At 42.2% G+C, this 27,622-nt stretch overlaps 2 protein-coding genes across 5 annotated transcripts; both read left to right on the forward strand.

The window, feature by feature from the left end:
• The first annotated feature begins 1,936 nt into the window (after nt 1-1,936).
• Nucleotides 1,937-14,897, forward strand: chkb (choline kinase beta). Of its 3 annotated transcripts, none has more exons than XM_086110070.1 (11): nt 1,937-2,448; nt 3,824-4,046; nt 5,302-5,435; nt 5,510-5,614; nt 7,472-7,530; nt 7,801-7,888; nt 7,965-8,073; nt 8,892-8,992; nt 9,080-9,161; nt 12,934-13,077; nt 13,475-13,627. In XM_086110070.1, exons 1-10 carry the CDS (start codon nt 2,024-2,026, stop codon nt 13,072-13,074), a joined length of 1,467 nt encoding a protein of 488 aa, XP_085966196.1. In that variant the 5' UTR covers nt 1,937-2,023; the 3' UTR covers nt 13,075-13,077; nt 13,475-13,627. The 3 variants fall into 3 exon arrangements, 2 of the variants coding, with proteins under 2 accessions (XP_085966196.1, XP_085966197.1); XR_015100799.1 differs by lacking the exon at nt 12,934-13,077 and adding an exon at nt 14,754-14,897 and having other exon boundaries at nt 1,938-2,448; nt 13,475-13,628; XM_086110071.1 differs by lacking the exons at nt 12,934-13,077; nt 13,475-13,627 and adding an exon at nt 11,010-12,603 and having other exon boundaries at nt 1,939-2,448.
• On the forward strand, nt 14,312-27,408 carry cpt1b (carnitine palmitoyltransferase 1B (muscle)). 2 transcript variants are annotated; one of them, XM_086110068.1, is made up of 19 exons: nt 14,312-14,914; nt 15,559-15,711; nt 16,279-16,418; nt 16,638-16,790; nt 16,986-17,087; nt 17,522-17,659; nt 18,077-18,154; nt 18,462-18,569; nt 18,671-18,755; nt 19,276-19,471; nt 19,591-19,773; nt 24,086-24,191; nt 24,355-24,471; nt 24,665-24,829; nt 25,281-25,415; nt 25,818-25,970; nt 26,037-26,150; nt 26,496-26,588; nt 27,085-27,408. In XM_086110068.1, the coding sequence occupies exons 1-19, from the start codon at nt 14,743-14,745 to the stop codon at nt 27,214-27,216; spliced, it is 2,523 nt and encodes an 840-aa protein (XP_085966194.1). In that variant the 5' UTR covers nt 14,312-14,742; the 3' UTR covers nt 27,217-27,408. The 2 variants fall into 2 exon arrangements, with proteins under 2 accessions (XP_085966194.1, XP_085966195.1); XM_086110069.1 differs by lacking the exon at nt 14,312-14,914 and having other exon boundaries at nt 15,529-15,711; nt 16,619-16,790.
• The last annotated feature ends 214 nt before the right edge of the window (nt 27,409-27,622 follow it).

The raw sequence follows: 27,622 nt of genomic DNA on the forward strand, positions 1-27,622 counted from the left end.
TAGCACCACCTTGAAAGTTATAAATATATGCTCATGACCCCAGCTTGACATATGACATACAATTGCTTGGATGTATTAGAGCTAGCTGGACACGTAAAAAGGTTTCTAGGACCAATGCCTGAAATTGAACAGGAAGCCAGCCATTTTGGTTCCCAAAGCTCTTAATTTGATGAGCTTCAACTTGTGACTTCTCAAATGAGCCCAAATCAGAAAGCAAATTTGTCAAGCTTTTTTTTTGTCTACACCAGCAAATGTGGACCGAGTATGACATCAAAGTTTGAAAATGGAAACAAAAAAAAATGGCCTGCACTCCAACTTTGGATGCAAAATTTGGTGGGTGTGTTTATCATAACAGGATGCATGAAAAACTCAGGGATAACACGCTTGAAAATAAACAGAAAGTCAGCCATTTTGGATTGAAATAATTTGGGGCAAATTCCAGCATTTGTATTTTGGCTCACTTTGCCCGAATGGGCTCCAATCAGTCTCATTTCTAGTAGACCGATGGACAATGTTAACCTGTCAAGCTCTTTTGCCTAGGGCTAGGCCATCTAATGTGGGAAGCATCAAAGTTTGATGATGATTTTGACAAAATGTTGCTGTAAAAATACTAGAGGCTCCAGTATTGAATTTGAAATGATAGACATTTAACTATTTGTTTTTGTATTTGAGTGCAGCGTAGCAACATGCGTCACAAAGAAATTATCTCAAAGTTGCGGATCATGTTATGGAGCGTTTCATCATAAGATTCTTTAGGTGTGTCTCAAAAAACAAAAGATTCAGGCAGAGGTTGTTTGCCAAAACACACCCACAAAAAACACCTTTTATAGGCGGTTGTGTTCATCAAGTCAGAAAAAAAGATCTGAAATGCAATTCTATCTCAGCTAAGCCATAAGGAAAGCTATTTTTATACAGCACTGAGTGGATTTTTTTTTTAACAATACCTGTTGATGAGAAAATATTTTCACATAATGGCCGTCTTCAGAAATGTTTCAATATTTTTGTCCGACGACCCAGAGGTGGCAGATTTGACCCGGTTGGCCATCAGCAATGAAGCCATTTCTGCCTCAGAGAATGCAGGTGACACATTTTTGTCTCTAACAAACCTAAAATATATGCGAACTGCATGTGTTATTCTACTGTTGTGCACCCATTTACAGTATTTTCTGATCGAAGAGGATGAAGATCTACATTGATCCGAACAAGGCAGTGCAATTGAAAAAAAAAGTCTTTTCTACCATGGCAATTTTACACTTTAACAGCTAAATTGATTCAAAAACAGATTTTGTGGAAATTCAGGCATGGTAGAAATTATTTTGAGCGACTGGCTAATTTACTTTTCTGTTGCTCAGATTAATAACACAGATGCACTCGAGGCTGAAATGAGAGCACTGACGTAAGCGAACACAGTCATTGTGTTGTGCTTTACTCATTACTCAAAAGAGAACCCAACTCATTAGTCCATTTTTTTCCTGATACAGTAGTAAGTGCATTTTTCAAACAGCAAAATTATGTCATTACAGTTGTACTTGGAGACCCAATTAGTATTTATTGAGTTGGCATTTGGTGTAAAAGGTTTTTGAACTACTGGTAAAGTAAAAGCACAGTATAATTTATTTAGGTGCGGATTGGCGTGCAATCCATAAGGAGCATGTCTACACAGACGGACAATTTGCACATCAATCATCAAAATAGCAGTTAAGGTAGAATCGTGAAACATGGTCAACATGAATAAAAAAACCTCTTCGCTCAAAGTGTATTTTACAGATTACAAAAGAGAAAAAGTATAAAATTCCCACGAATAGTGACTTCAATTTCAGTTTAATTTCTTGGAAATCCGGATCGTACCGTTAGTGACGTAGAACAGCGCCACCCGGCACAATCTATCAGCTTGTCTTCCAACCCGGAAGTGAACTGCGATTGGACAATTGGGACCACAGACAAAGGTCGTCACGTGGCTTCCAGTGTGCTGGCAAAGTAGGCGTTACAGCGGCTGTACCGATGACGATTAAACATTGACCTCATGCGATTAACTAGATATGCTTTTGTTTTCCGGTTAGTGGGCATTGCTGGGGAGCTTCGCCCGTCACCAGTAACCTCTTGTCGTTCTCTCCGACCCATAGTTTGCCCCGGTTCTCCTCGGCTCTTATCCCAGAAACTCACAATGCAGGCGGGCGGCAATGTAAGTGGCGACGCGGTCCCGGTGGACGTGAAGAAGCCCACCAGCTACGAGTTGCTTATTCTCGCCCACGAGAGAACCTCGAGAACCCCGAGTCCACTTTTGGGGTGCAACGGTGACGACGACTCCGAGGCGGAGTCCTTCAAGGGCGGCAGGACCGTGGAGGTGGACCGGGAAACGAAGGAAAGGGCGTTCGCGTGGTGCCGAGATTTCCTGTCCGGTGCGTGGAAGACCATCCAAATAATGGACTTTCAAATCAGCATCGTCAGGTGAATACCGAATCAGTTCAACCCCACATCATTTTGTGCCATGTATGTCGAATGGTTTTTGAATATTTTTTGCGGTCGTCTCGACAAACCGAGAGCCCCCGTTTATGACGGGGGATACAGTGTGGACCCTCTCGTGACAGGTGAAAATCCGCAATATAGAGAGAACATAGTCTGGAAGCAATTTTTATTACTCCTCCCACCCTTTCAAAACTAACGTAAACACATATGAACGTATTTAACCCGCTATCCAATTGTAAACAACATTTTTTGTCAACAAGAAAAACTGTTTGCGTTAAAACTGTTGACAAAAGTCTGGCGAAGGTGTTTGTAACCTTTCACATTTAACAAACCCTGATGACTAAACAACATTCGCTACATGTACAGGACTGCTCAGTGAAATGTGTACTTTTAAAAGTACCATGCAGCATATAACAGCTCCTGCTTTCAGGCTTTTTTTCCTCCTGTATCCGCTGGAAGCAAACAAAAAGACTTGCTTGCACAGTTCTCCAAATAAAGTGCAAAGTATGCTTGCCTCAAGCTTAGTTCATGTAAAAAAAAAAAAAAAAGAACTTGAAACTTAAGTCAATTGCACTTTATAATCACTCAAAATAATCAACCATACTATATACTCTTGTTTTGTGTTCAGAGGGAAGAAATTTCATTTGTGCTGTATGTTCCACATACAGTACATTTGACAATAAAGTTTATCCAATCCAATCCAATACCCATAATAATGAAAGTCCATTCGCCCAATGCTAACATTTAATACTCAATGCTAAAGACAGGCGAGCGTAAATTAACAAACCCTTATCTAGCAAATAAACGAAGCAGCAACATGTTCAAACAGCAATCAACAGTATTCACGGTTATTTATTTCCTTTGTGGAAATGATTGCTGCAGTTTAGCATTCTCTTCTTCTGCTTCTATTACGCTGCCTTTCCAGAATCTGAAAAATGTCATGGCACACCACCAAACAAAAATGTCACCAGAAGGATACAGTGAACCCGACCGACTATTTGCCTGAGATAGGCACAAGAGATAGGGACCAAGCCCTGCGGTGAAAAACTGCAACTATCTGAACCACACTTTATCTGGTGAAATATGATAATGGCAAAAGCAATGAAGCATTCTTTAATACATAACAGAGAGTCAGCTATGCATTTCAATCAACTATCATACAAGACATGCCATCCCCATCCATTATCTTTCTGATGTATTTCATGGATTAATAATTTTATCTCCCACTATCATGTCACACAAAAACACGAAGTACTGGTACATATTTTTGACGCTAGCTGAGTCGAGGCCTGGTGAAATGCAAATGTGATGTTCGGGATGACCATGATAGTGATTGTGTTTTGTTGCTGTTTTTCAGTGGTGGCCTGAGTAATCTGCTGTACCTGTGCAGCCTGCCTGACCACTTGGCAAGTGTGGGGGAGGAGCCTCGTCAGGTGCTTCTCAGAATCTACGGTGCCATCCTGCAGGGCGTAGACTCGCTGGTGTTGGAGAGCGTTATGTTTGCCATCCTGGCCGAACGGACTTTGGGACCCAAACTGTACGGCATCTTCCCAGAAGGGCGCTTGGAACAGTATTTTCCGGTACAAAACTGACCTTCGTTTACAACCTAACTTCTCATATTTGTTCCATGGAATTTGATTAATTCGTTCTCAAGAGCAGGGGTGCCTAATGGAGCCATGGGATGCACTATTGAAGTGTGTTAACTGTGGAAACATCACGATCGTAGCTCACGTATACCACTTTAAAATGCTTCGCCGCCATAGGTTAAAGGTGACCTTTTGCATTTTAATGTATTTTTGAAATCCTTTTTTTTTTGTGAAATTGATCGGATACTTAGCATGTAGTGTACATCAACACAAATATAGTGTATATCATATTAACACCACGCGCACTGACGCATGAATCCCCCACCCCCCATTTCCCCCAACACCCCTCGCGAGCTACTTGTTACCAGTCCACGGGCTACCGGTTCATCGCGATCGATTGGTTTGGCACCCCCGTCCAAGAGCCTCTTCTCTTAATTTTGTAGCGTTTCAGTTTCCTGTTTTACGTTTTGGAATAGATTATTTTTTTTCTGTCCCACCAGACATCTGCCTCAGTGCCATGTGAACCTAACCTGCCCGGCAGGGTGTTTTCAGAATCAGGAGTGTTGACCTATGCAACTTCAACTACATTAGCAGTGGATTTCAAATTCACCTTCAGACTAACATCACCTTTCTGTTCTCTGATAGCTTTGTCGAAGCAAAACTATAGTTATAATATTTAATAACTGGCATCTCTAGGTATGATTATTTATTTATTTGTCCATGTTATTAGATAAATATTGATTCAGTTACTGTATGTTATATTGACTTTTTGGATGGTACCAATGTTTTCTGTTCAGGCTGAAATGATTACCCGGTACTTGATTAATTTGTTTACAAAAATAAAATCTAAGCAACATTTCAGCCTCAAAACAGACTGGCTGTGGCACTCCACAGAGAAATAGCCAATTTAACATATCCTGCCACAGATAGTTAGACTATATTGTAAAGGTTTTACAGGTGGCGAAGGGAAGACATGGTTGCCACTTTGAACAGTTTTATGAACAAACGGTAACAAAATCAACACATAATAAGCAACTTACAGGTCATGAGTGCAGTAAACATGGCCAACCATCTTTTGAGTAACACTTACGTACTTATACTTGCTAAGATTCACATTTCAACATTCGGTTTCAATGACTGTGATATGATAGTGATGTTTTTAGAGGTGGATTAAGTGTCCACGAAAGGCCCAGGTACAAGTATAAAAGGCACTTTTTGGGGCTCATATTGCCGTTTCTCCTTTTCACAGAACACCCGCATGCGCACAGATCAGCTGTCAGACGCCGACATCTCCGCCGGGATCGCCACCAAGTTGGCGCGTTTTCACAAAATGGTTATGCCCTTTAACAAAGAGCCCACATGGCTGTTTGCGACCATTAACAAGTAAGTGGTCAAAGTAGCTACCTCCCCACATCACTCGCGCTTGTTTAATAATGTTGCATGTTGGCTTCCGTTAGATACATGGATCAAGTGTTGACGCTGACTTTTACACGTGACACTCATGTGAAGAAGTACCAGAAACTAATGAAGCACAACTTGTCAACGGAGCTCAAGAACCTCCGGTGAGTGGATTTACTGCCACTTAATGACCTATACAACACTTTGAGTCCTATAATTGTGTCAAGATCTATACTCAAAAATGAATCAGCAAAATGAATTCATTTTCATAGTTAATATTACATAATCAAAACATAATTGGGTCATCATAATTTTTTTAATGAAGTGAATAATTGAGTAAATTCAATAGTTAAGGCTCCAGCACCCCCCGCGACCCTAGTGAGGATCAAGCGGTTCGGAAAATGGATGGATGGATGGATTCAATAGTTATGTGAGTAGAAGCTATAGTACTGTAGTCTGTTAATTCATTCAAGAGAAATATAATCTCATCAAATAAAATAAAGTTAAGTGTATATTTAAATGGAATGTAATTCAAATTGTAAGTAAATTGCTTTTTGTAAAATTAAATAACAGCAGTTTATGAATGAATGAATAAATAAAATAGAGCTATTTCAGTTTATATTTTACAGTTACAGTAATTAATGAACAATGTAAAAATAAAATTTCAGTCGGCTTTTTTCTGTGATTTTGACCATTTTATAAACTGATATATTGGTAGTTAATATGAAGCAATACATTCGTTGAAATTAATTGTCAGTTGGAATCAAATTAGAATATAACATCATATTAATTTATTAAAAAAACTAAAACAAATGAACATCCTATTATTGTCAACATAATTATAATAGCCGGCATGATACATTGTGCTTTTCCACTACTGTACATTACAAACCCAAAAAAAGTCGGAGCACTGGAATAATTATAATTGAAGCTGGTCTGAGATGATACAACATAGTCATGGGCCCTTTAATCATAACGTGTGCAATGTCAATGTTTTACTGCTATGGGACAGTGCTCATAAAACTGTTTTATACAACATGGATAAGGGGCAAAAAAAACAATTACATAATTCGATTATGATTTGGAAAAGAGGTGGCTTGATTTTTGCCTTCATTGGAATAGCAGCTGACCTTTGTCCCAGTGCCTTCTCCTCTCAATAGTCCATGCGACCAGTCATCACTCAGCATGCTCCCTTATCAAAATCTTAGATTCAGATTGTGTTGCAGTCCTTGATGATACATCATTTACTCCAAATATTGTTCTAAACACACACACACACACACACACACAACAAAGTGCAAAGGTTGCCTCTCAATCTTTTTCCATCTAGGGGAGACATTTTACAAGAACCCCCTCATAAATAAACGGGTAACTACCATGTGTAGCCATCAATGCAATAGGAGTTGAAAAAGTTGCCGATTTTCAAAGAAAAAAGTTATGTCACGAAAAAAAAGCATATTGTTGTGGAGAAAAAAAGTTGTAGCATGTATTGTGAGAATAAAGTTGTATTTGTAATGTAATGGGAATCCATTTTTATTTTTGTCAAGGAAAAAAAGTGATCAGCAAAGTTTAAAAGGGGGGAAGTAAAATATTATATTTTAACTAGTTAACTTGGGAAATATCATTTATATTACACCTTTTGTTCTACAAAGGGCACCTTTGTATTCTCTAAAATCCAAACAAGACTACATTCTTTCGTGTGTTGCACCCAACCTGTGAGCTCTTACCTTTCGTAATGTTGAATGGGTTAAATACACAATCATACACACAAATGGAAAAAGAGAACATTCCCGAGGGGCTGCTGTAGGTCACCACTTTCACCCAGACTCTCACATGCAGACTATCCGAGTAATTTGATCATATGAGTAATATTTTGGGCCATTCTCATTTGCAGTTACAAAAGAAGCACTTTAATGTCAAATTTGTTGAGTATTCAAATTGTTTGCATTTTGCAGAATGTCTTGTGTTGTCCTTCACTGTTTAATAAGGTCACATGTCTCCTGCTCTTGTTTTACACACAGTGAGTTGCTAGCAGCAACGCCATCGCCTGTGGTCTTCTGCCACAATGATGTCCAAGAAGGTAAAAAAAAAAAAGAGAATTCAATGCTCTCTTCTCATTAATGGTTGGATCTACATACCACTAACAGCTTGGTCATAAATGTTTACAGTCATTTGTGTGCAGAATGGTCAGGTTTGCATTTGCGAGGGGTAGGAAGCAACAAAGTACAAATACTTTTTCTACTCATTACTTGGTCAAAAGAGCCTTATTTCCCTTAGGTTTATTTATGTTTTAAGTCAAGTATCTGTACTTCTACTGAAGTACACGGTAAGAATACTTTTGTCTGTGCAGGTAATGTTCTGCTGCTGCACAGAGGGGACCAAAGCGCAACAGACCGACTGATGCTCATAGACTTTGAGTACAGCAGCTACAACTACAGGTGACGTCATGTTTGAAATGTGGCTTTATATAAATTACGTAAGTGTCTGTTTTCATTTTCATTGTGTATTATTTAGGGGTTTCGATTTCGGGAACCATTTCTGTGAGTGGATGTATGACTACACTTACAACCAGTGGCCCTTCTACAAAGCCACGCCAGGGGATTACCCAAGCAGAGAGCAACAGGTTAGGACACATTTGCATCTTTTATTGCAGTTTGATCACATTTGAATTCAGTTGGACTGCTCAGTTATTCACGTTTACAAATTATTCATAAACTGAGCATAATTATTTTTGTAAAGGCAACATTTTTGGTGCAGATTTGCGCAGTCGAACACAATAAAAACTACAGCATTTCTGATTGTATTCTCCATCGTAGATCAACAATGATACATTATAGCTGTTGTCACATTGCCCTCTAGTGGAATTCTGAGTTCATCTTGAACATGTTACCGAATGAAATGTTGAGAGGGGAATGAAACAAAACAGAAAAAATGCTGTAGCTCCTCATATGGAGGGAGGGGGGGCGGGTGATTTTATGAGAAGTATAATGAGAGAGAAGAAAAAGACGAGTTGTAAATATAAACAAGAACAAATTGATTTTAAGAGAATTACATTGGGGGAAAGTCCTCATTTTGTAAAATGGTTGCAAATTTTCAAGTTGTAATAGTACAAGAAAAAAATCACACAATTTCGCAAAAGTAGTCATAATGTGAATTGAAAATATTTTGTAATGACTAAAGTTGAGGGGAAAGTCATATTTGAAGCTGTTAACCTTTTTTTCTTCAAAAAGAAACATGATCCAAAGATAATGAAAAATGCATCGTTCAACAAGACTAACATGAAAGAAGTTGTCATTTTATTTTATGGGTTGCCAATTTGCAAGAGAACAGTCGTAATTTTAAGAAAATTACATTTAAAAAATAATGACAAAGAGCTTCCAAAAACCATTAAAAAAATCTAACTATGCAGGGTGACAAATATTTTACTTTCTCCCCCTGCAGCTTCATTTCATCCGAAGTTATATAAAGGAGTACGGAGGATGCGGCGATCAAAGTGTGGACCAGAGGCAGATGGAAGAAGATATCATCATTGAAGCCAACCGGTAAACCGGGGGGTCAAACGTGTTGACAAAAAAAAAGAAAAAAAGTATAGTTCAATCCTGAGACGCTTTGTCATTGCTCCCGTGCAGGTATGCGTTAGCGTCACACTTCCTGTGGGGCCTGTGGTCCATCATCCAAGCCAAGCTCTCCAAGATTGAGTTTGGCTACATGGTAAGAAGCAATCCTTTATCTTGTCTCATTTGGGTTTTTAAAGAGTAATAGTACAGTGGTACCTTTTATAAAACAAACAGTAATAAAATAATTAAGTACATTACGTAGAATTAAACCATTAGTCATCATGATTTCATGCCATAACTCTTTGCGCTGCTCTTTCTGATGTGTGTGCGCCCTGGCTACTCATTTTATTATTATTAGTTTTAGACCAGCATAAAGAGTAAGCCTGTGATATTTTTCGATTGTTCCAGCTGTTGCTCCTGTTTGTGTTTATAACTGCCTCGCGATCGATGCTTATTTCATTAGCCCGTCCGTCCATAGTGTTTGCCATTGTGTGTTGCGTGGAGACTTTCATAAAATGCATGGTGAATCGTCTTTGTTATGTCTAGTTTAAAGTACCGTATTTTCACGGCCATTCGACGCACCGTATGGTTGGGCGCAGTCTCATTAATGGGTGCTATTTCTGTATTTTACTCATAGACAAAACGCACTGTATTATTGGGCGCAATTTTAAAGTGGTAAAACATACGCCAGCTTAAACATACGGCATGCATGCGCGCACGCTAAAAACACGTTAGCTTGTAGCATACGGTAGCATGCCAAGACATACAGATACAAGCTAAAAACACGTTTTTAAAAAGGCAACGGAAAACTGAGTTCCGTTGTATTTTATTTAGCCATAGTACGATGTACTCACGTTTTTCGATCAATCATCACCCAGAAATCCATCAAAGTCCTCATCCTCTGTATCAGAATTGAACAATTGTGCAAGTACCGGTAATCCATCAAAAACGCCGTGTTCCCTCTCGTTGTCAGTCACTCTCATTGCCATGTGGCTCCACAGAAATGATGCCGGCTTTGCCAAAAACTCGAACAACAGTGCAAGCAGACACGTTCGTCCAAGCAGCCACAATCCATTCGCAAATTGTGGCGTAACTCGCCCGGCGCTGCCTCTCACTCTTTGTAAAGTTGTGTTTGCCATCGATCATTCATTGTTCCCATGCCGTTCGCAACTTTACTTTGAACGCCCGGTTGATGCCGATGTCCAGCGGTTGGAGTTCTTTAGTCAAGCCTCCGGGAATAACGGCAAGCTCAGAGTTCATTTGCTTGACTTGGTTTTTCACCGCTGCTGTGAGATGGGCACGCATGCCAAAAGCATAACCGATGGCTTGAAGTTTGAACTGAGCTTCGTAGGCATGTCTCTTTGTAGAATTTATTTTCGGGGGTTCTTAGAAACCAAAACCGAAGTTGTTTTGCAACAATGCACATAGCCACACTCTATACAGGTGTTGGTACCTGCTTGTAGCGTCCCTTTAGCGTCCACTTACACGCCCACCCTTCACTCATTGGCGGACTTCTTCCCCGCATGCCTGTCACTCACGTCTGCCTTTTCTCTCTCTTTCTCTCCATATATGTATATATACACGCCCACCCTTCACTGATTGGCCGACTTCTTTGCCGCATGCCTGTCCACAGTCACTTCCGCCTTTTCTCTATATAAACAGCGTGTCGGCTGTCAGTCAGGTTTTGGAACTCAGCGCATTGACAAGACGCTCCGCATCATAAGGCGTCCTGTCCATTTTGGAGAAAATTTTAGACTTTTAATGGCGCCTTATAGTCGTGAAAATACGGTACATTTGAACGAGGAGTGGCGATAAGCATCTTCGTGACCTCTTCTTTGAGGAAGTTTTACCGCTGTTTGACATTGTCAAGTTTTCTGACACCATCCAGTGCTTGTATCTCAAATTTTCAGAACAAATCAAACTCACGAGTCAAGCTACTAATATGTATGTACAGTATGTATGTACTTGTCTTATTGTAATCTACGATGTGATCATTTACCAGGATTACGCCCAGGTTCGATTTGATGCTTACTTCAAGCAAAAGAAGCTCTTCTCCTGAAGCCCTCCTTGCACTCATTTAAAATCCAATCTTTTTTTTTTTTTTTATTACTGTAAGTACCGGTACATTTAAAAAGCTACCTGGATGTCTTGCTTGTAATGGAAACAGTCTTGGCATGCATTTCTAATCAAACAGTGTGAGATGTAGTCCAAGCAAGTTCTATAAATCTAGTTGGATTTTGAGGTCTCGCCCGGCACCCTCCACCATTTAATTTTTTTGATGCACTATTCAATTGTGGACCACGTTTTGGCATGAGCATTTGTCTTGTCCTTTCATTGCGGAAGGCGCGTGTGTCTTTATTTTTGACTACCTCACTTTTCCCTGATGACTGATGTTCCATCCACATTCATATGAAGAAGCACATGTGAACTGGGGCTCTAAACAGTACGCTGAAATTAATTGTGTTCCCTTTTTTTTTTTGTAATTAATTAATTTAAAAAAAAATTGGGGGGGGGGGGTGATTCCACCATCCTAGACAAAGGAGTATTTGAGACGGAGTTAAAGAAATGTAAACATTTTGAGTTAGTTATATTTTTGTCGGAATAATAAAAAGTCCTAAAACTACAAGGGGGGAAAAATGAAATTCCAAGAAATAAACAATTATTTTGAAGTCATATTACAATTTTTTTTAATTATTTGACAGTAGTCATAAATTTGTAAGAAAAAAGTTGCAACATCATCAGGAAAATAAATCTTGTAGCTTAGAAGAATGATGACAGGGGAATAATTTTACGAAGAAGTTATTCTTATGTTTCGGTTATTCAGCTTTCTTTATTGCAATGTTATTTTAATGAAATTATAACTTTGTAATCTGCAATATAATAGAAATTATGGAACAAAGTCCCAGATTTGCCAGAAAAAAAGTGATATTACAAAATAAATCTCATATAAGACAAAAAGTCATGATGTTACAAGAAAAAAAATGTCCAAAAGTTACACAAGACAAAATTTTACATGGCCCTTAAGACATTAAATTGATTGGACATTTTCATTAGAACAAAGTCATAAGGTTCCAACAAGAAATAAAACTGAAATAGTTTTCAGCCAAAGTAATTATTCTCATTTATGACGCTATACATTTTTACTATTAATTTTTTTTCAATTATGACTTTTGAACTGTCACCTTATTCTCATAGAATTGTGTCTGATTTCTATTTTGTCTATCATATCTTGTCAGCATGGCACTAATACTCCTTTATACTCTGATACTGCTGTACTCCTTAAAATAATACTATCGGGACAGGCGTACCTTTAACAGTGTTGTGGATGACTCGGTTTCGACATATGCTTCTGAGGAATAGAAAAGAAAACAATCAATGGACATATTGCTGCACCTTTTTTTTTTCATTTTGGTGAGCACAACTTAAAATATATGGCTTGAAAACATTTTTGTGGTTTGTCATGCACCGTTGTACTTGAGTAAAAGTTGAACTCTTCCAGTGTGTTTAAATCCAGACCAAATATACTGTTCTCTGTTTTGCTTTGCTCCTGTTTGTACTATCAGTGCATATAATTTAATAAACTTAAGTCTCTTGAAGAGGGGTGTCCAAACTTTTTCTTCCAAAGACTGCATACAGATAGATCGAAGGGTACAAGTGCCACTTGACATTCTTCCTTTTATTTTACACTCTAAAATCTATCCATCTGTGTTGGCGAAGATACGTAAAGCAATTACCTGTTGTTTTTATGTGTTGTTGCGTCAGGAGGAAACTTATTTCCAATTATGATGAACTTCATATTTTTCCACAAATTGATTCTAATCGTCAGTCTCCACTCGGTTTTTCATTTTTTGAAATCATTAACTAATCTAAAGTGTTGAAAATAGCAAGTTTTCATCCATTTTCCGGTCCGCTTTTATCCTTACAAGGGTCGCGGGGGGTGCTGGAGCCTATCCCAGCCATCTTCAGGCAGTAGGCGGGGGACACCCTCAACCGGTTGCCAGCCAATCGCAGGGCACACAGAGACGAACAACCATCCGCGCTCACACTCACACCTAGGGGCAGTATAGAAAGTAGGTATAGAATACAATGTTGCAATGCAAGTAACATGTCCTGTGTTAATTATACTATATGTGACGGCCCGCTAAAAATGGATGACAGGCTCCAAATGGCCCCCAGGCCGTAGTTTGGACACCACTACTTTGGTCCGTGTGTCTGTTAAGTGGAGACCACGGAAGGTTCAAGTTTCACGTGCCAAAAATAGACCAGAGTGAATCAACTGCCAAGCTAAACCGACTGGATCGTTCTTTCTCCAGAAGAAACTGGGCAAGACAAGTTTCTATTTTTTTTTTTTTTTTAGTATCTTACATCTGAAATGAACTTCCTTGGGAATTGTTTTGGAAAGATATTAGATTGGATATGTGTGTGGCTAAAATATGGTCTGGTGAAACTTTGCAGTGTTTTTCCCAGAGTTGCTGCATGGGGAGCAGGTGACACCCGTCCCAATGCGTCACACCAAGAAAACTCAGACGAGTGGAAAAGTAACATGGCACTTCGCACGTATGACTCGGGAGGCTAAGGCGCAAGCATGGTTACGGTCATAACCAGTATGCACACATTCCACGTAAGTGCCACTACGTACAGCAAAGTCTCCCATATTTCAGTTGCCATTTACCAAATTGATGATTTATTTTTCTTTTTTCAATTTTGGAGTCAAGGGTGGATTTGTCATTGGGGAAACAGCCGCTCCCAAGCATATAATAATTGTTTTCTTTGATTCAAAGCATTTATGAGGTTTACAGTAAAACTCAGATTACTTGCGGATCGTCACTACTTATGCCCGTATCCTCCACAAATTCCACATCACTGTATTCCAAGAAAAACATTTTCCATTTTCATTAACATCCGTTTCACTCACTGTCCAAGCAGGCCGACCTGAAAAGGCTTTTTGAATGCACCGATTATTTCCGAGCTTTGTCTCAGTCGGGGATGAAGGAGGCCACTGAGAACATGGTCCACCTGGAGCGCGTGTCCTCAGCCGTCTTTCACCGCCTGTTGGAGTTTTACTTCCATGACACATTAAAAACTTAATTTATCATGCCCCTTTTCCTAAACTTGAGTGGCACCACTGACCCTGTTACTGTGATTGTAGTAATATTAAAAGTGATTGTAGTAATATTAAAATTAACTAAAACGTGTGTGTGTGTATATATATATATACTATATATATATATATATATATATATAATGTTGCCTGAGTACAGTATCTGCACCAGGGTTGCACCAAACAAGTTATGGATGACAAATATATATAATGTATATATCATTAGGTAAAAAAATTAAGTGAGGTGGATCTACAGTGTCACATTGTATGATAGGTTGTTACCTTTTTTTAATTGAAAACAAAACATTGTGAAATAAATGGTCAGTTTATCAAAGCTTGTTCTCAATTGGCAGAATGTGTCAAATCTGTCAAGTGGTCCTTAGAGCATCATAAAAGTTGTCCCGATGTGCCTGACATGCAGTGATGTCATCCTTGTGCCTGCTGTATGTCTTTCTTGTCATCACAGTGACTTCTTGCCACGTCACACTCAAAGCAAACAAGTTACAGAATGATACAGTTACGCACAGGCAGCAAGCAAAGGCTTCTTTCTTTTATTTGTGTGAAGAAGGAAACAGCTTTGGTGGCTGCACACATGTGAGAGGAGCCACTCTGACTTTGGTTGGTGTCCTGTTACATGCCACACAGGGGGGGGCGAGAACGACCGCTGTTGAGCTCGAGGGAGAGTGTGCAGCCGAGTTTCCACCTGAGTGAAGAAGCCCTTGTTCTTCAACCTAAAGTTGAGTGGCAGAGTACAGACAGCGTCCGCGCAAAACTCACCACTGCCTTTCTCTCTCTTCACAGTCAAGGTAAATGGAAACTCAGCTGTTTTGTCCTTTTATGTCTTATTACTACGTGTTTCTATGATTAAAAATGGCATAACGGAGGTTTACAGACTCGATCAATCCAATGATTGTGTTTATTGACATTACCACACATGTTTCTGCGGCCTATAGCCGGAAGCATTCTTCTCTCTGTGGCCGTTGAACTTTCACCCACTTGTGTGACTGCAGTCGTGTGACGCGGCAAATGTCGTTTCACGCTGTCATCCGGGCCTGTCCTGCTTTTCAGTTGATGTCAATATTATTGTTGGGCCACGTGTGTGCTCTTCAACTTGAAAGAACTGCAAATATGTGTTGCTCTGCTGAGATGGAACCGGGGTCATGTTATGGACACGCTTCTTTGAGCTATAAAACGGGGCTGGCTGAAGCAATTATTGCAAATAAAATCTGCTTGCTTTTACAAAGTGTGCCCTTTTATGGTCAACTACGGGAAGAAAAACACATTGCAGGTCTTGCTGTTTAGTGTTTAAAAAAACATCCATACTTACATATTTAATTTAAGTAAAAGCTGTCCTATTTTGCTAGATGAGAGGGGCCAAATATTTTTAAAAATATCTCAGTGCGACACTGCAATCTTGAACCACAATAATGACGAAATGCATGGCCAACAGGGATTAGGAGCGATGGCCGAAGCCCATCAGGCGGTGGGCTTTCAGTTCACCGTGCGACCAGATGGCGTGGACTTCAAACTGAGCCAGGAGGTCATCACCAATATCTGCCAGGCTGGCCTGACGGTGTGGAAGAAGAGAGCCATACAGTTCAAGGTGTCAAGAGCTTCTTTGTAACACATACATACCACTGCCTCTTTACTTGAGAAAAAATACAGGTACTTGTGGAAAAATGAAGACTGGTAAAAGTGATTCAAACTATTTGTCTGTTTTCAAAAATAAATAATACTCTTGAAATGTACAGATATCTGACAAATCGACATGTAATGAAGTAATTTTATTATCAACACTGCTAAATAAGAGGTCAGATAAATTAATACTCAAATACAGATACCTAAAAAATGCCTTCAATGCAATGATAAAATATTTGTACTTGGTTACTCAAATACTCAAGTGAAGTACAGATACCTGAAAAGTCTACTAAAGTACAAACAAAAATGATCTCATTACTGTGCTTCAGCTGATTTCTTTCAACATCTGTTTTTTCTTGAGTTTTTGTTTTTTTGATGGCTTCTTGTTTAGCAGTGCTGGGAACTAATAAAATACAAATAATTCATGGCCATATTTAAATGGATTTTCAGGTATCTATACTCGATTAAGTGCTCAATCTATCTATTTATTCATTCTTGTGGAAATGGCGATCATGTGTTTTTTGTCGTTCAGAACGGCATCTTGGCCGGCGTGTACCCGGCCAGTCCGTCCAGTTGGCTAATTGTTGTCATTGTCATGATGAGCAGCTTGTACACAGGCATGGACCCTTCGCTAGGGATCATGCACACCATCAAGGAAAATATGCCGCTCAGGTCAGAAGCCGTTTCTGTACTACCAGTTTCACTGGACACATCATTAGGTACACCTTTTCGCTTTCTCTCAGTACGCTCCGACATGACAATATAGGGGTACCTAATGAAGTGTCCAGCGGACACACAATTTCCATGTTTGATTGACCGTCTCTACGTGAGGAAAGAGTAACGAGCGCAGTTGTTGTGGCTTTTGTGAGTAGAGGTTATCTATCAGTGCAGACCAGCGCGGTGCTGAGCGCCGTGGTGTTCGCCAGCGCCCTGTGGCTCTTCCTCATCTACCTGCTCAGGTACACCCTCAAGGCGCTGCTCTCCTACCACGGCTGGATCTTCGAATCCCACGGAAAGATGAGCACTTCCACGAAAGTGTGGCTGGTATGTACGAACACAATTCCAATGAAGTCAGGACATTGTGTTAAACAGGTTTTTTTTATGTTTAGCACTACATCCTAACTTCATTGGAGTTGGCTTTGTACAATATATCTCACTGTTTTGACTTTTAAAATGCGAGTTATTTGGTTTGCTAATGTGTTTTTTTGTTTGTTTGTTTGTTTGTTTTTTTGCTCCCAGAGCCTGGTGAAGATGTTTTCAGGACGCAGACCACTTCTTTACAGCTTCCAGGCATCCTTACCACGGTTACCTGTGCCAACGGTGGAAGACACCATTCGCAGGGTGGGTAGTCACAAGGAAGATTGGGAAATGAATTATTCATTTTGCGAGAATGAAGGTGGAAGTTTCATTCCAGTGGCATTACAGATTTTGTGTTGTAATATTCTGACCTTATTCTTGGAAAATTACAACTTAATTCTCATGATACTGTAGCTTTTCATTATTAGCCTCATGAAGCGGAACTCAATTTTACCATCATGCAATATGCATATTATAATGTTACTTCCAAACTAATTTCTATCCATATTGTAAACATGCTTCTTTCTATTAACATTCCATTGAGTTTGCAATTGCAATGTATTCGGATCGGTAGATTATGATTGCTGCTGCCTTTAATCATGTTATCATGGTATCAGGTTACAGGGTGTATGAAAGGGTTAAAATAACTTTTGAGGCCTTTTTTTGTCCAATTATGGTCCCAATTGTTTTTCGTGCAGTACCTGGAGTCGGTGCGCCCCCTGCTGGATGATAAGGAATATAAGCAAATGGAGTTCTTGGCCAACGACTTTAAATACTCTGAGGCTGCCCAGCTGCAGAGATACTTGAAAGTCAAGTCCTGGTGGGCCACCAATTATGTGAGTGCTCTACAGTACAATCTCACAAAAGGTGTCATTACTATTTACACAATTTTCGACATTCATATATATTTCCCCCATGACGTGGTTCGATAATGCGGAGCGCAACGGTGACCGTGCAGCTGGTCATTTCGGCTGCGTCGCGGTTACCCCCCCCCCCCCTCCCGTTCACCCCCCCCCCCCTCCCCCCTTATACATGTTATGTCTTGTGACTTGTTGTAACTGTCTAATGCTTATTCATGTGCTAGGGTCTTTTTTATCCTGGACTTAAATTATCCTCGGAAGAGGATAGTTCGAGCGTGGTTTTTTTTCCCCCTCTCCCTACCCAGCGTTTTTCCTTTCTGAATTCTGATTGTAATTTCCCCATTGCGGGACAAATAAAAGATATCTTAATCTTAATCTTATTCTGTCCTGTAGGTAAGTGACTGGTGGGAGGAGTACATCTACCTGAGAGGCAGGGGCCCAATTATGGTCAACAGTAACTTTTACATTATGGTAAGATGGAAGAACACAATGTACTATCTGCTATGGGGTGGCATGGCTCAGTGGTAGAGCGGTTGTAACTCAACCTAAGGGTTAAGATAAGATAAGAAAACTATTTGTCTCACAATGGAGAAATTCCTAATTTACAGCAGCAAAAAATGTGAAAGGAAGAAGTAGAAGAACAAAAAGTATATAAGTAAATATAAATTATAAAATATAAATATAAGCATATTCAGCATGGGTGAGTGGGGGTTCAACCCCCTACTCCTGTGACATCCTCTGTACATCCCATAATATTTGTCTATATGTTGTGGCAAAGGACCTGCTGTATGTGACGCCGACCCACCGGCAGGCGGCGCGTGCAGGCAACGTGGTGCACGCCATGTTGCAGTACAGACGCAAACTGGAGCGTGGTGAACATGCGCCGGTAATGGTCCAACATACTTAACACACAATATGGGACCAATACTTGAATGGAACACCATCACACTCCCATTTCATTGGAACTTCTTTTCTTTGGTTGCTCAGCTGAGAGCTTTAGGGACGGTTCCCATGTGCTCCACTCAGATGGAGAGGATGTTCAACACCACCCGCATCCCTGGCATCGAAACAGGTGCAGTTAAATCCCATTTGCAGATTTCTTTTTCACCCTCTTGTTATTCTCTCGAATGCCCAGTTTTTTGCTTTTGCTTTTTTTTGGAGGGAGGACAAAGCCATGTCTAAAATAAAAATTGTCCTATGGCACTCTTATTGCATAACGAAAGGGAAGCTTTGTTCATTCGGGACGCGATGTATGTTGTCTAATCGAAAAAAAAAAGTGGTTTGCCACCATCTTGTGGCATCTATAGGCAATTAAAAATCACTCTGACGAAAGGCAGCGATTATTGGCGAATTTTCGTTATTCAAAGCCCGGTGTGGTTGTTAGCACGCTATGAATAGTAGAGCGCATTGTACTGTCAAAGGACAGAATTGCCGAGTCAATATTAAGGATTTTCCTCATCACGTAGTTCTTATTGAGTGGGAGGTGTGTGTGAATTTTTTTGTCAGTTTAGGAATTAATTGTTAGGTAATATTTTCTACACAGTCATTGCACCCATTATTTAAACGTAGGTATAATTTGTTGCGGTTTGCAGATTTCGTGCAGCACCTGAGTGACAGGAAGCACGTGGTGGTATACCACAAGGGTCGCTTTTTCCAAGTGTGGCTCTACACGGGAGGACGCCACCTCTTACCCAGTGAGTTGGAGACCCAATTTAACAGGATCCTCAACGACACATCCGAGCCGCAGCCCGGCGAGCTCAAATTAGCTGCACTGACTGCAGGAAACAGGTGAACATTCCATAACTCCATTTGCAATGGGATTGTGGTCATATTAAGAGATGGATTGAGGTCCAAGGTAACAAGGAATACCAACGGTAAGTAGTGACCGTATCTTTACCACTCGCTAGGGTTCCGTGGGCTCAGGCTCGGATGAAATACTTCAGCCAAGGAGTGAACAAAGCCTCCTTGGACGCGGTGGAGTCGGCCGCTTTCTTCCTGGCCTTGGATGATGAGCCTCAGGGTTACGATGCCACGAGCAACTCTCTCGACCACTATGCCAAATCGCTGCTGCATGGGAAGTGCTATGACAGGTAAAAACGCAATCACTTTTAATAATATTCAAAATAGATTTTTAGGCGTTTGGAGTTGAATCCTATCGTTCAAAGAAAATTACGTAAATAAGTGTAATGTACCAAATATACAAATAAAAAGGACTCAGAAATTCAAATGAAAAATGCATGTAGTTAAAAAAAAAAAGTAAATTCCATAAATACACTGAATCCTGTGATTTGTCACTATTACAAATGTATATACTGTCGTTACATAATTAACAGTTACAGCATAAGTAGTAAGCAGCATCGAAAATGGATGGATGGAAGTTCAATCCTATGAAGCCTCCAATATAGAAATACAGCATTGACTATGAAAAATCGAAAGAAAATAAAATGTAAATAAAATAATAGAAAAGAATCTGAAAAGTATTTTTTTTTCAAGATTAACACTAAAATACACCAATATTATTTTATTAAAATAATACTGAAAATATTTTTAATGAAATAATAGAATCATATCTTAAAAATATATATACAGTTGATCATGTTAATTTCTTCTTTCAATTCAACAATGAAGTAGCATTGAATGGTATACAGGTACTTTTTACTAGGATTATACATTTTCTGTAATGTCGTGATACAAATAATTGGCCAAGTTTAAGAAACATTAAGATCTACACAAAAGAATGTAAAACAAAAAAGGGAGTGATTTGTTTGAATCCTCGATTTCTCTCGATTACAATTATTAAATTCACCCCAAAATGACAATCAAATAAAAACATGCTAAAGTCCTAAAAAAAATGGAAAAGAATTTAAATACTTTTAAAATTTTTAACTTTTTAATTAGATTACCCTCTCCGTGAGCCGTCACCTTACCGTGGTGGAGGGGTTTGTGTGTCCCAATGATCCTAGGAGCTAAGTTGTCTGGGGCTTTATGCCCCTGGCAGGGTCACCCATGGCAAACAGGTTCTAGGTGAGGGACCAGACAAAGCACGGCTCCAAGACCCCTTATGATAAAAAAAATTAAAGGATCTCAGTTTCCCTTGCCCGGACGCGGGTCACCGGGGCCCCCCTCTGGAGCCAGGCCTGGAGGTGGGGCTCGTTGGCGAGCGCCTGGTGGCCGGGCCTACACCCATGGGGCCCGGCCGGGCTCAGCCCGAAGAGGCAACGTGGGTCCCCCTTCTCATGGTCTCACCACCCGTGGGAGGGGTCAAAGGGGTCGGGTGCAATGCGAGCTGGGCGGCAGCCAAAGGCGGGGACCCTGGCGGTCCGATCCTCGGCTGCAGAAGCTAGCTCTTGGGACATGGAATGTCACCTCTCTGGCAGGGAAGGAGCCCGAGCTGGTGTGTGAGGTAGAGAAGTTCCGACTGGATATAGTCGGACTTGCCTCCACACACAGCCTGGGTTCTGGTACTAGTTCTCTCGAGAGGGGTTGGACTCTCTTCCACTCTGGAGTTGCTCATGGTGAGAGGCGCAGAGCAGGTGTGGGCATACTCATTGCCCCCCGGCTCAGTGCCTGTACATTGGGGTTCACACCGGTAGACGAGAGGGTTGCTTCCCTCCGCCTTCGGGTGGGGGGACGGGTCCTGACTGTTGTTTGTGCATATGCACCAAACGGCAGCTCAGCATACCCACCCTTTTTGGAGTCCTTGGAGGGTGTGCTGGAGAGTACTCCTGCTGGGGACTCCCTTGTTCTGCTGGGGGACTTCAATGCTCACGTGGGCAATGACAGTGAGACCTGGAGGGGCGTGATTGGGAGGAACGGCCCCCCCGATCAGAACTCGAGTGGTGTTTTGTTATTGGACTTCTGTGCTCGCCACGGATTGTCCATAACGAACACCTTGTTCAAACATAAGGGTGTCCATATGTGCACTTGGCACCAGGACACCCTAGGCCGTAGTTCGATGATCGACCTTGTGGTTGTATCATCGGATTTGCGGCCGCATGTTTTGGACACTCGGGTGAAGAGAGGGGCGGAGCTGTCAACTGATCACCACCTGGTGGTGAGTAGGCTCCGATGGTGGGGGAAGATGCCGGTCCGTCCTGGCAGACCCAAACGTATTGTGAGGGTTTGTTGGGAGCGTCTGGCAGAATCCCCTGTCAGAAGGAGTTTCAACTCCCACCTCCGACAGAGCTTTTCCCATGTTCCGGGGGAGACGGGGGACATTGAGTCCGAGTGGACCATGTTCCGTGCCTCTATTGTTGAGGCGGCCAATCTGAGTTGTGGCCGTAAGGTGGTTGGTGCCTGTCGTGGCGGCAACCCTCGTACTCGCTGGTGGACACCAGCAGTAAGGGATGCCGTCAAGCTGAAGAAGGAGTCCTATCGAGCCTTTATGGCCTGTGGGACCCCAGAGGCAGCTGACGGGTATCGACTGGCCAAGCGGAACGCAGCTTCGGTGGTCGCCGAGGCAAAAACCCGAGCGTGGGAAGAGTTCGGTGAGGCCATGGAAGCCGACTTCCGGACGGCTTCGAGGAAATTCTGGTCCACCATCCGACGTCTCAGGAGGGGGAAGCAGTGCACCACTAACACTGTGTACAGTGGGGATGGGGCGCTGCTGACTTCGACTCGGGACGTTGTGAACCGGTGGGCAGAGTACTTCGAAGACCTCCTCAACTCCACCAACACGTCTTCCTTGGAGGAAGCAGAGTCTGAGGACCCTGAGGTGGGCTCTCCTATCTCTGTGGTTGAAGTCACCGATGTGGTTAAAAAGCTCCTCGGTGGCAGGGCCCCAGGGGTGGATGAGATCCGCCCGGAGTTCCTCAAGGCTCTGGATGTTGTGGGGCTGTCCTGGTTGACACGCCTCTGCAACATCGCGTGGTCAACGGGGAGAGTGCCTCTGGATTGGCAGACCGGGGTGGTAGTCCCTCTTTTTAAAAGGGGGGACCGGAGGGTGTGTTCCAACTACAGAGGGATCACACTCCTCAGCCTCCCTGGTAAGGTCTATTCAGGGGTGCTGGAGAGGAGGGTCCGTCAGGAAGTCGAGCCTCAGATTGAGGAGGAGCAGTGTGGTTTTCGTCCCGGCCGTGGAACAGTGGACCAGCTCTACACCCTTAGCAGGGTCCTCGAGGGTATGTGGGAATTCGCCCAACCAGTCTACATGTGTTTTGTGGACTTGGAGAAGGCGTTTGACCGTGTCCCTCGGGGAGTTCTGTGGGGGGTGCTTCGTGGGTATGGGGTACCGAACCCCCTGATATGGGCTATTCGGTCACTATACCACCGATGTCAGAGTTTGGTTCGCATTGCCGGCAGTAAGTCGGAATCGTTTCCAGTGAGGGTAGGACTCCGCCAAGGCTGCCCTTTGTCGCCGATTCTGTTCATAATCTTTATGGACAGAATTTCTAGGCGCAGCCGAAGCGTTGAGGGCGTCCGTTTTGGTGGCCTCAGTATTGCATCCCTGCTTTTTGCAGATGATGTGGTGCTGTTGGCTCCTTCAAACGGGGCTCTCCAACTCTCACTGGAGCGTTTCGCAGCTGAGTGTGAAGCGGTTGGGATGAAAATCAGCACCTCCAAATCTGAAACCATGGTCCTCAGTCGGAAAAGGGTGGAGTGCCCCCTCCGGGTCGGGGGAGAGATCTTGCCCCAAGTGGAGGAGTTTAAGTATCTTGGGGTCTTGTTCACGAGTGAGGGCAGGAGGGAGCGAGAGATCGACAGGCGGATCGGTGCAGCGTCTGCTGTGATGCGGACGTTGTATCGGTCTGTCGTGGTGAAGAAGGAGCTGAGCCAAAGGGCGAAGCTCTCAATTTACCGGTCGATCTACGTTCCAACCCTCATCTATGGTCACGAGCTATGGGTCGTGACCGAAAGAACGAGATCCCGGATACAAGCGGCCGAAATGAGTTTTCTCCGCAGGGTGTCCGGGCTCTCCCTTAGAGATAAGGTGAGAAGCTCGGTCATCCGGGAGGGGCTCAGAGTCGAGCCGCTTCTCCTCCACATCGAGAGGAGCCAGATGAGGTGGCTTGGGCATCTGATTCGGATGCCTCCTGAACGCCTCCCTGGTGAGGTGTTCCGGGCATGTCCCACCGGGAGGAGACCCCGGGGAAGACCCAGGACACGCTGGAGTGACTATGTCACCCAGCTGGCCTGGGAACGCCTCGGGATCCCCCGGGGAGAGCTGGAAGAAGTAGCTAGGGAGAGGGAAGTCTGGGCTTCCCTGCTAAAGCTGTTGCCCCCGCGACCCGGCCCCGGATAAGCGGTAGAAGATGGATGGATGGATGGATAATTAGATTACTTTTTAATATTTTCTAAAATAATTAAATGAAAACATGCAATTCCTAAATCATAATAATGATTGAGAAACTCATACACAGGCATACCTAATAAAACAACCATCATACACGTCTGTTCTCTTAGGTGGTTTGACAAATCTTTCACCCTCATATCTTACCCCAATGGCAAAATGGGAATCAACGCCGAACATTCGTGGGCCGACGCGCCCATTGTGGGACACATGTGGGAGGTAATTCACCCTCTCTTGACCGCCAATCATTAATTTGATGTAGTGTGTTTATTCATATGAGACGTGCGTGTGCGTGCGTGCGTGCGTGCGTGTGTGTGTGTGTGTGTGTGTGTGTGTGTGTGTGTGTGTGTGTGTGTGTGCGCGTGCGTGTGTGTTTATGTAGTACGTCATTGCCACCGACTGCTTCCATCTGGGCTACACAGAGGAGGGCCACTGCAAGGGAGACGTGAACAAATGTCTTCCTCAGCCATCTCGACTCCAGTGGCATATTCCCAAGGAGGTACAGCACCAGTGTCAGTGTGCTCTTGTATTCCAGCTTTCTTTCTCTTTTTTTCTTTCAAATCTGAAATCCTTAAAATCAGTGGCCGAAACTCAGCCGCACGTGAAATCTTGTGGCAGAACCCCGAGGACTGGGCAGAGTGGGTGCCAGGCTGTTCTGGAATCTGTACCGTGTCTGTTCTTTCTTTGTGTAGTGCCAAAATGTGATTGAGACGTCGTACCTGTCTGCTAAAAAGATAGCCGATGACGTGGACTTCCTCGCCTACCTGTTTAGTCCCTTTGGCAAAGGCTTGATTAAGAAGTGCAGGACCAGCCCGGATGCGTTCATTCAGCTGGCCCTGCAGCTGGCACAATTTAGGGTATGCTGCCTTTCATCCTGTAGACAATCACCTTTCTGACAATTAACATGATTGTATGAATGCTTAATAGCACTCAAACCAAAACCCGATCATAATTTTGTGCCAAAATCCGCCGTTGTTAAATGTTTCCATCAATTCAGACCATCACAATGTCAACATGTTGACCTTATTCGGGGCATTTCAACTATTTTGCACATTTTGTAAATGGCCCCTTCTTTTTTAAACATACAAAAGAAAAGGAGACATTCAACAATTTAAAAGGACAGAATTGAATTTGAAAAGACCAAATTAGGAGATACGGTACTTTACACGTTTACTTTCTCCCACATTTCTTCCCACATTAAGTCTCACATTCTGCCTTTCACTGAAGTCCACAGCGTTTGAATTTAGCTTTCAGATTTTCAGCACAGATAATAGATTGCCTCATTGTTGTCATGATTCTGACCGCCAGGACCAGGGCGAGTTCTGTTTGACGTACGAGTCGTCCATGACGCGCATGTTCAGAGACGGCCGCACGGAGACGGTGCGCTCGTGTACCTCAGAGGCTGTCGCCTTCGTCAGAGCCATGGAGGACCGACAAACAACAGTAGGAACTTAAGTACAACCAGATCGAGAAAGTTGGTGTCAAAGTCATGTCGGAACAAGCAGTGTGCATGACGACATTGAAGTCACTGTTGTATTAAACAAGTTTAAGTAGGGCACCAAATAGGGTTATTTTCTACCAACTATCATCTATTTTTATCCAAAATGATACAGTTTTCTATAAATCCCACTAAGTTATCATCTAATAAGGCTGAACTTGTTGAGACAACCAAGAAGGGACATAACAATAACAACAATTCTAACAGAAAAAAATGTACTTTTTAAGGTCTTAAGTTTCAGTATATATGTACCTTGAGTATTTTGTGACATTCATTTGTCTAATAAACTTAAAAGTACCTCTCACCACTGTTAATTTCCCTCCTTTGTCCCCTTGTGTCCCTAACAGAACAAGCAGAGGCTGGCGCTGTTTCAGAAAGCGGCCGACAAGCACCAGAACATGTACCGTCTGGCCATGACCGGTTCCGGCATCGACCGACACCTCTTCTGTCTCTACATCGTGTCCAAGTATTTGGGCGTGGACTCTTCTTTCCTAAAGCAGGTGAGAATGCGCGCATGCTCCAGCAGCATGATAATGTCGCTAAGGTCTCCACGTGCTTGCTCGCAGGTTCTGTCGGAACCGTGGAAGTTGTCCACCAGTCAGACTCCTCAGCAGCAGCTCAACCTGATGGACATCAATAAGTTCCCCAACTATGTCGGGGCTGGAGGTGGATTTGGCCCAGTGAGTGAAATCCTTGGCTATAATTTATTCTCGGGATCAATAGAGCGTTCTAACCCCTCCATAAATAGATGACAAATTTTCCCTTGCAGGAAATAAATAACATGGGATGAGAAGAAATGAATCATGAGAAAATACAAATGTGTACAGACTTTGTTAGTTACAGCTTTTATGTTATGACCTACAAAACCCATAGTAATAAAAGAAAACATTGTGTATAAATATTAATACAATAAATTATAAATTCTTTGTTACATATAGTTTTAGATAAACTATTTTGTAACAAAATTTGTTTCAAGATCATAATTAACGTATGATAAATTCAGAATCATTGTTATAATTTTATAGGTAGCCGATGACGGTTATGGCGTGTCTTACATCATTGTTGGAGAAAACCTCATTACATTCCACATCTCCAGCAAGTTCTCCAGCCCTGACACGGTAAACATTTGTGCCACATACTTTCACACACACACTTTCTCTAACTGATATTTCCTTCCCAGTAGGTAACTTAAGTCCTCTGTACGAACTGTAAGTGGAAGTACAAATACTGGTAAAGCAACTGTATACGTACTGATCTGATTCCTTTACTTAAGCAAATTGATGGAGCAGATTATTAAACAGTTGACATTTAATCTAAGCCTGCCAGTAGTGGGGCCTCACTTGGGACATTTTCGAATCCCTCTGTGCCATTGCCAATGTGGGTTTCAACTTATGCCGTTGATGTGGACCCAAATCTGCCATCTCTAGGAACTCCCCTCATCGCCACACACCAGCAATAGCTAGTAACAGGCCCTCTGCGGGGATTTCTGACACTTGTCCTTTCAAGGTCTAAAATAGTGCTTTGGTTTTGTCTTTGACTATCTGTCCTGTTGCTATGTTTGTGCTCCCTCCATTGTTAATTTCCCACCCGTGGCTCCTCATGTGATCCGCGCAGGACTCATGGAGATTCGGTCAGCACATCAACAAGGCCATGATGGACATCCAAACGCTTTTCCAGGCCTCAAACAACAAGAAGACAGCAGGCGAGTCTGTCATGCAGCTTAACAACGGCAAGAAGCATATGTAGCAGACTGGTGTATGTATGTATATGTGTGTGCACGTGTGTAAGAATTGAAACATGGATGCAATGATTGGTGAAGTCCTCCCTGATGTTGCCCTATTCATTCCACACACCATGAACACTCCTGTAAGTTATTGCTCTGTATATTTTGCTTTTGTGAAATGATACCTTGTACAGTAATAAAAGCATCCCAAGTGATTTCCGGTTAGACACTTAGTTTCCCCCATTGAACTGTACTCGGATATTGATGTTCCCAAGAGTTTTAATGGTCGTCGACAGTTGTGACAAAAAAGCAAAAGAAAATAATTGCGAACGTTTGCAACCTTGAACGAACCCAGACCAGAATCAACATTCACTCCCTTCACAAACACTTGCAAATGGTTTCTGCTCAGTGGGAAGTGTTCTTTTCGAG

This window comes from Hippocampus guttulatus, chromosome 4, assembly GCF_054856545.1.
Source record: "Hippocampus guttulatus isolate MCC_2025c chromosome 4, RoL_Hgut_1.0, whole genome shotgun sequence".
NCBI lineage: Eukaryota > Metazoa > Chordata > Actinopteri > Syngnathiformes > Syngnathidae > Hippocampus > Hippocampus guttulatus.

What these genes read in the sequence shown, in the direction of transcription:
- chkb (XM_086110070.1), top strand. Translation starts at nt 2,024, where the DNA reads ATGCGATTAACTAGATATGCTTTTGTTTTCCGGTTAGTGGGCATTGCT. An exon ending in CTGTTTGCGACCATTAACAA is followed by an intron (nt 5,436 to 5,509) that starts GTAAGTGGTCAA and finishes GGCTTCCGTTAG; the next exon opens with ATACATGGATCAAGTGTTGA. An exon ending in ACGGAGCTCAAGAACCTCCG is followed by an intron (nt 5,615 to 7,471) that starts GTGAGTGGATTT and finishes TTTTACACACAG; the next exon opens with TGAGTTGCTAGCAGCAACGC.
- cpt1b (XM_086110068.1), top strand. Translation starts at nt 14,743, where the DNA reads ATGCCACACAGGGGGGGGCGAGAACGACCGCTGTTGAGCTCGAGGGAG. An exon ending in GCACTGACTGCAGGAAACAG is followed by an intron (nt 19,472 to 19,590) that starts GTGAACATTCCA and finishes ACCACTCGCTAG; the next exon opens with GGTTCCGTGGGCTCAGGCTC. An exon ending in TGGAGGACCGACAAACAACA is followed by an intron (nt 25,416 to 25,817) that starts GTAGGAACTTAA and finishes TGTCCCTAACAG; the next exon opens with AACAAGCAGAGGCTGGCGCT.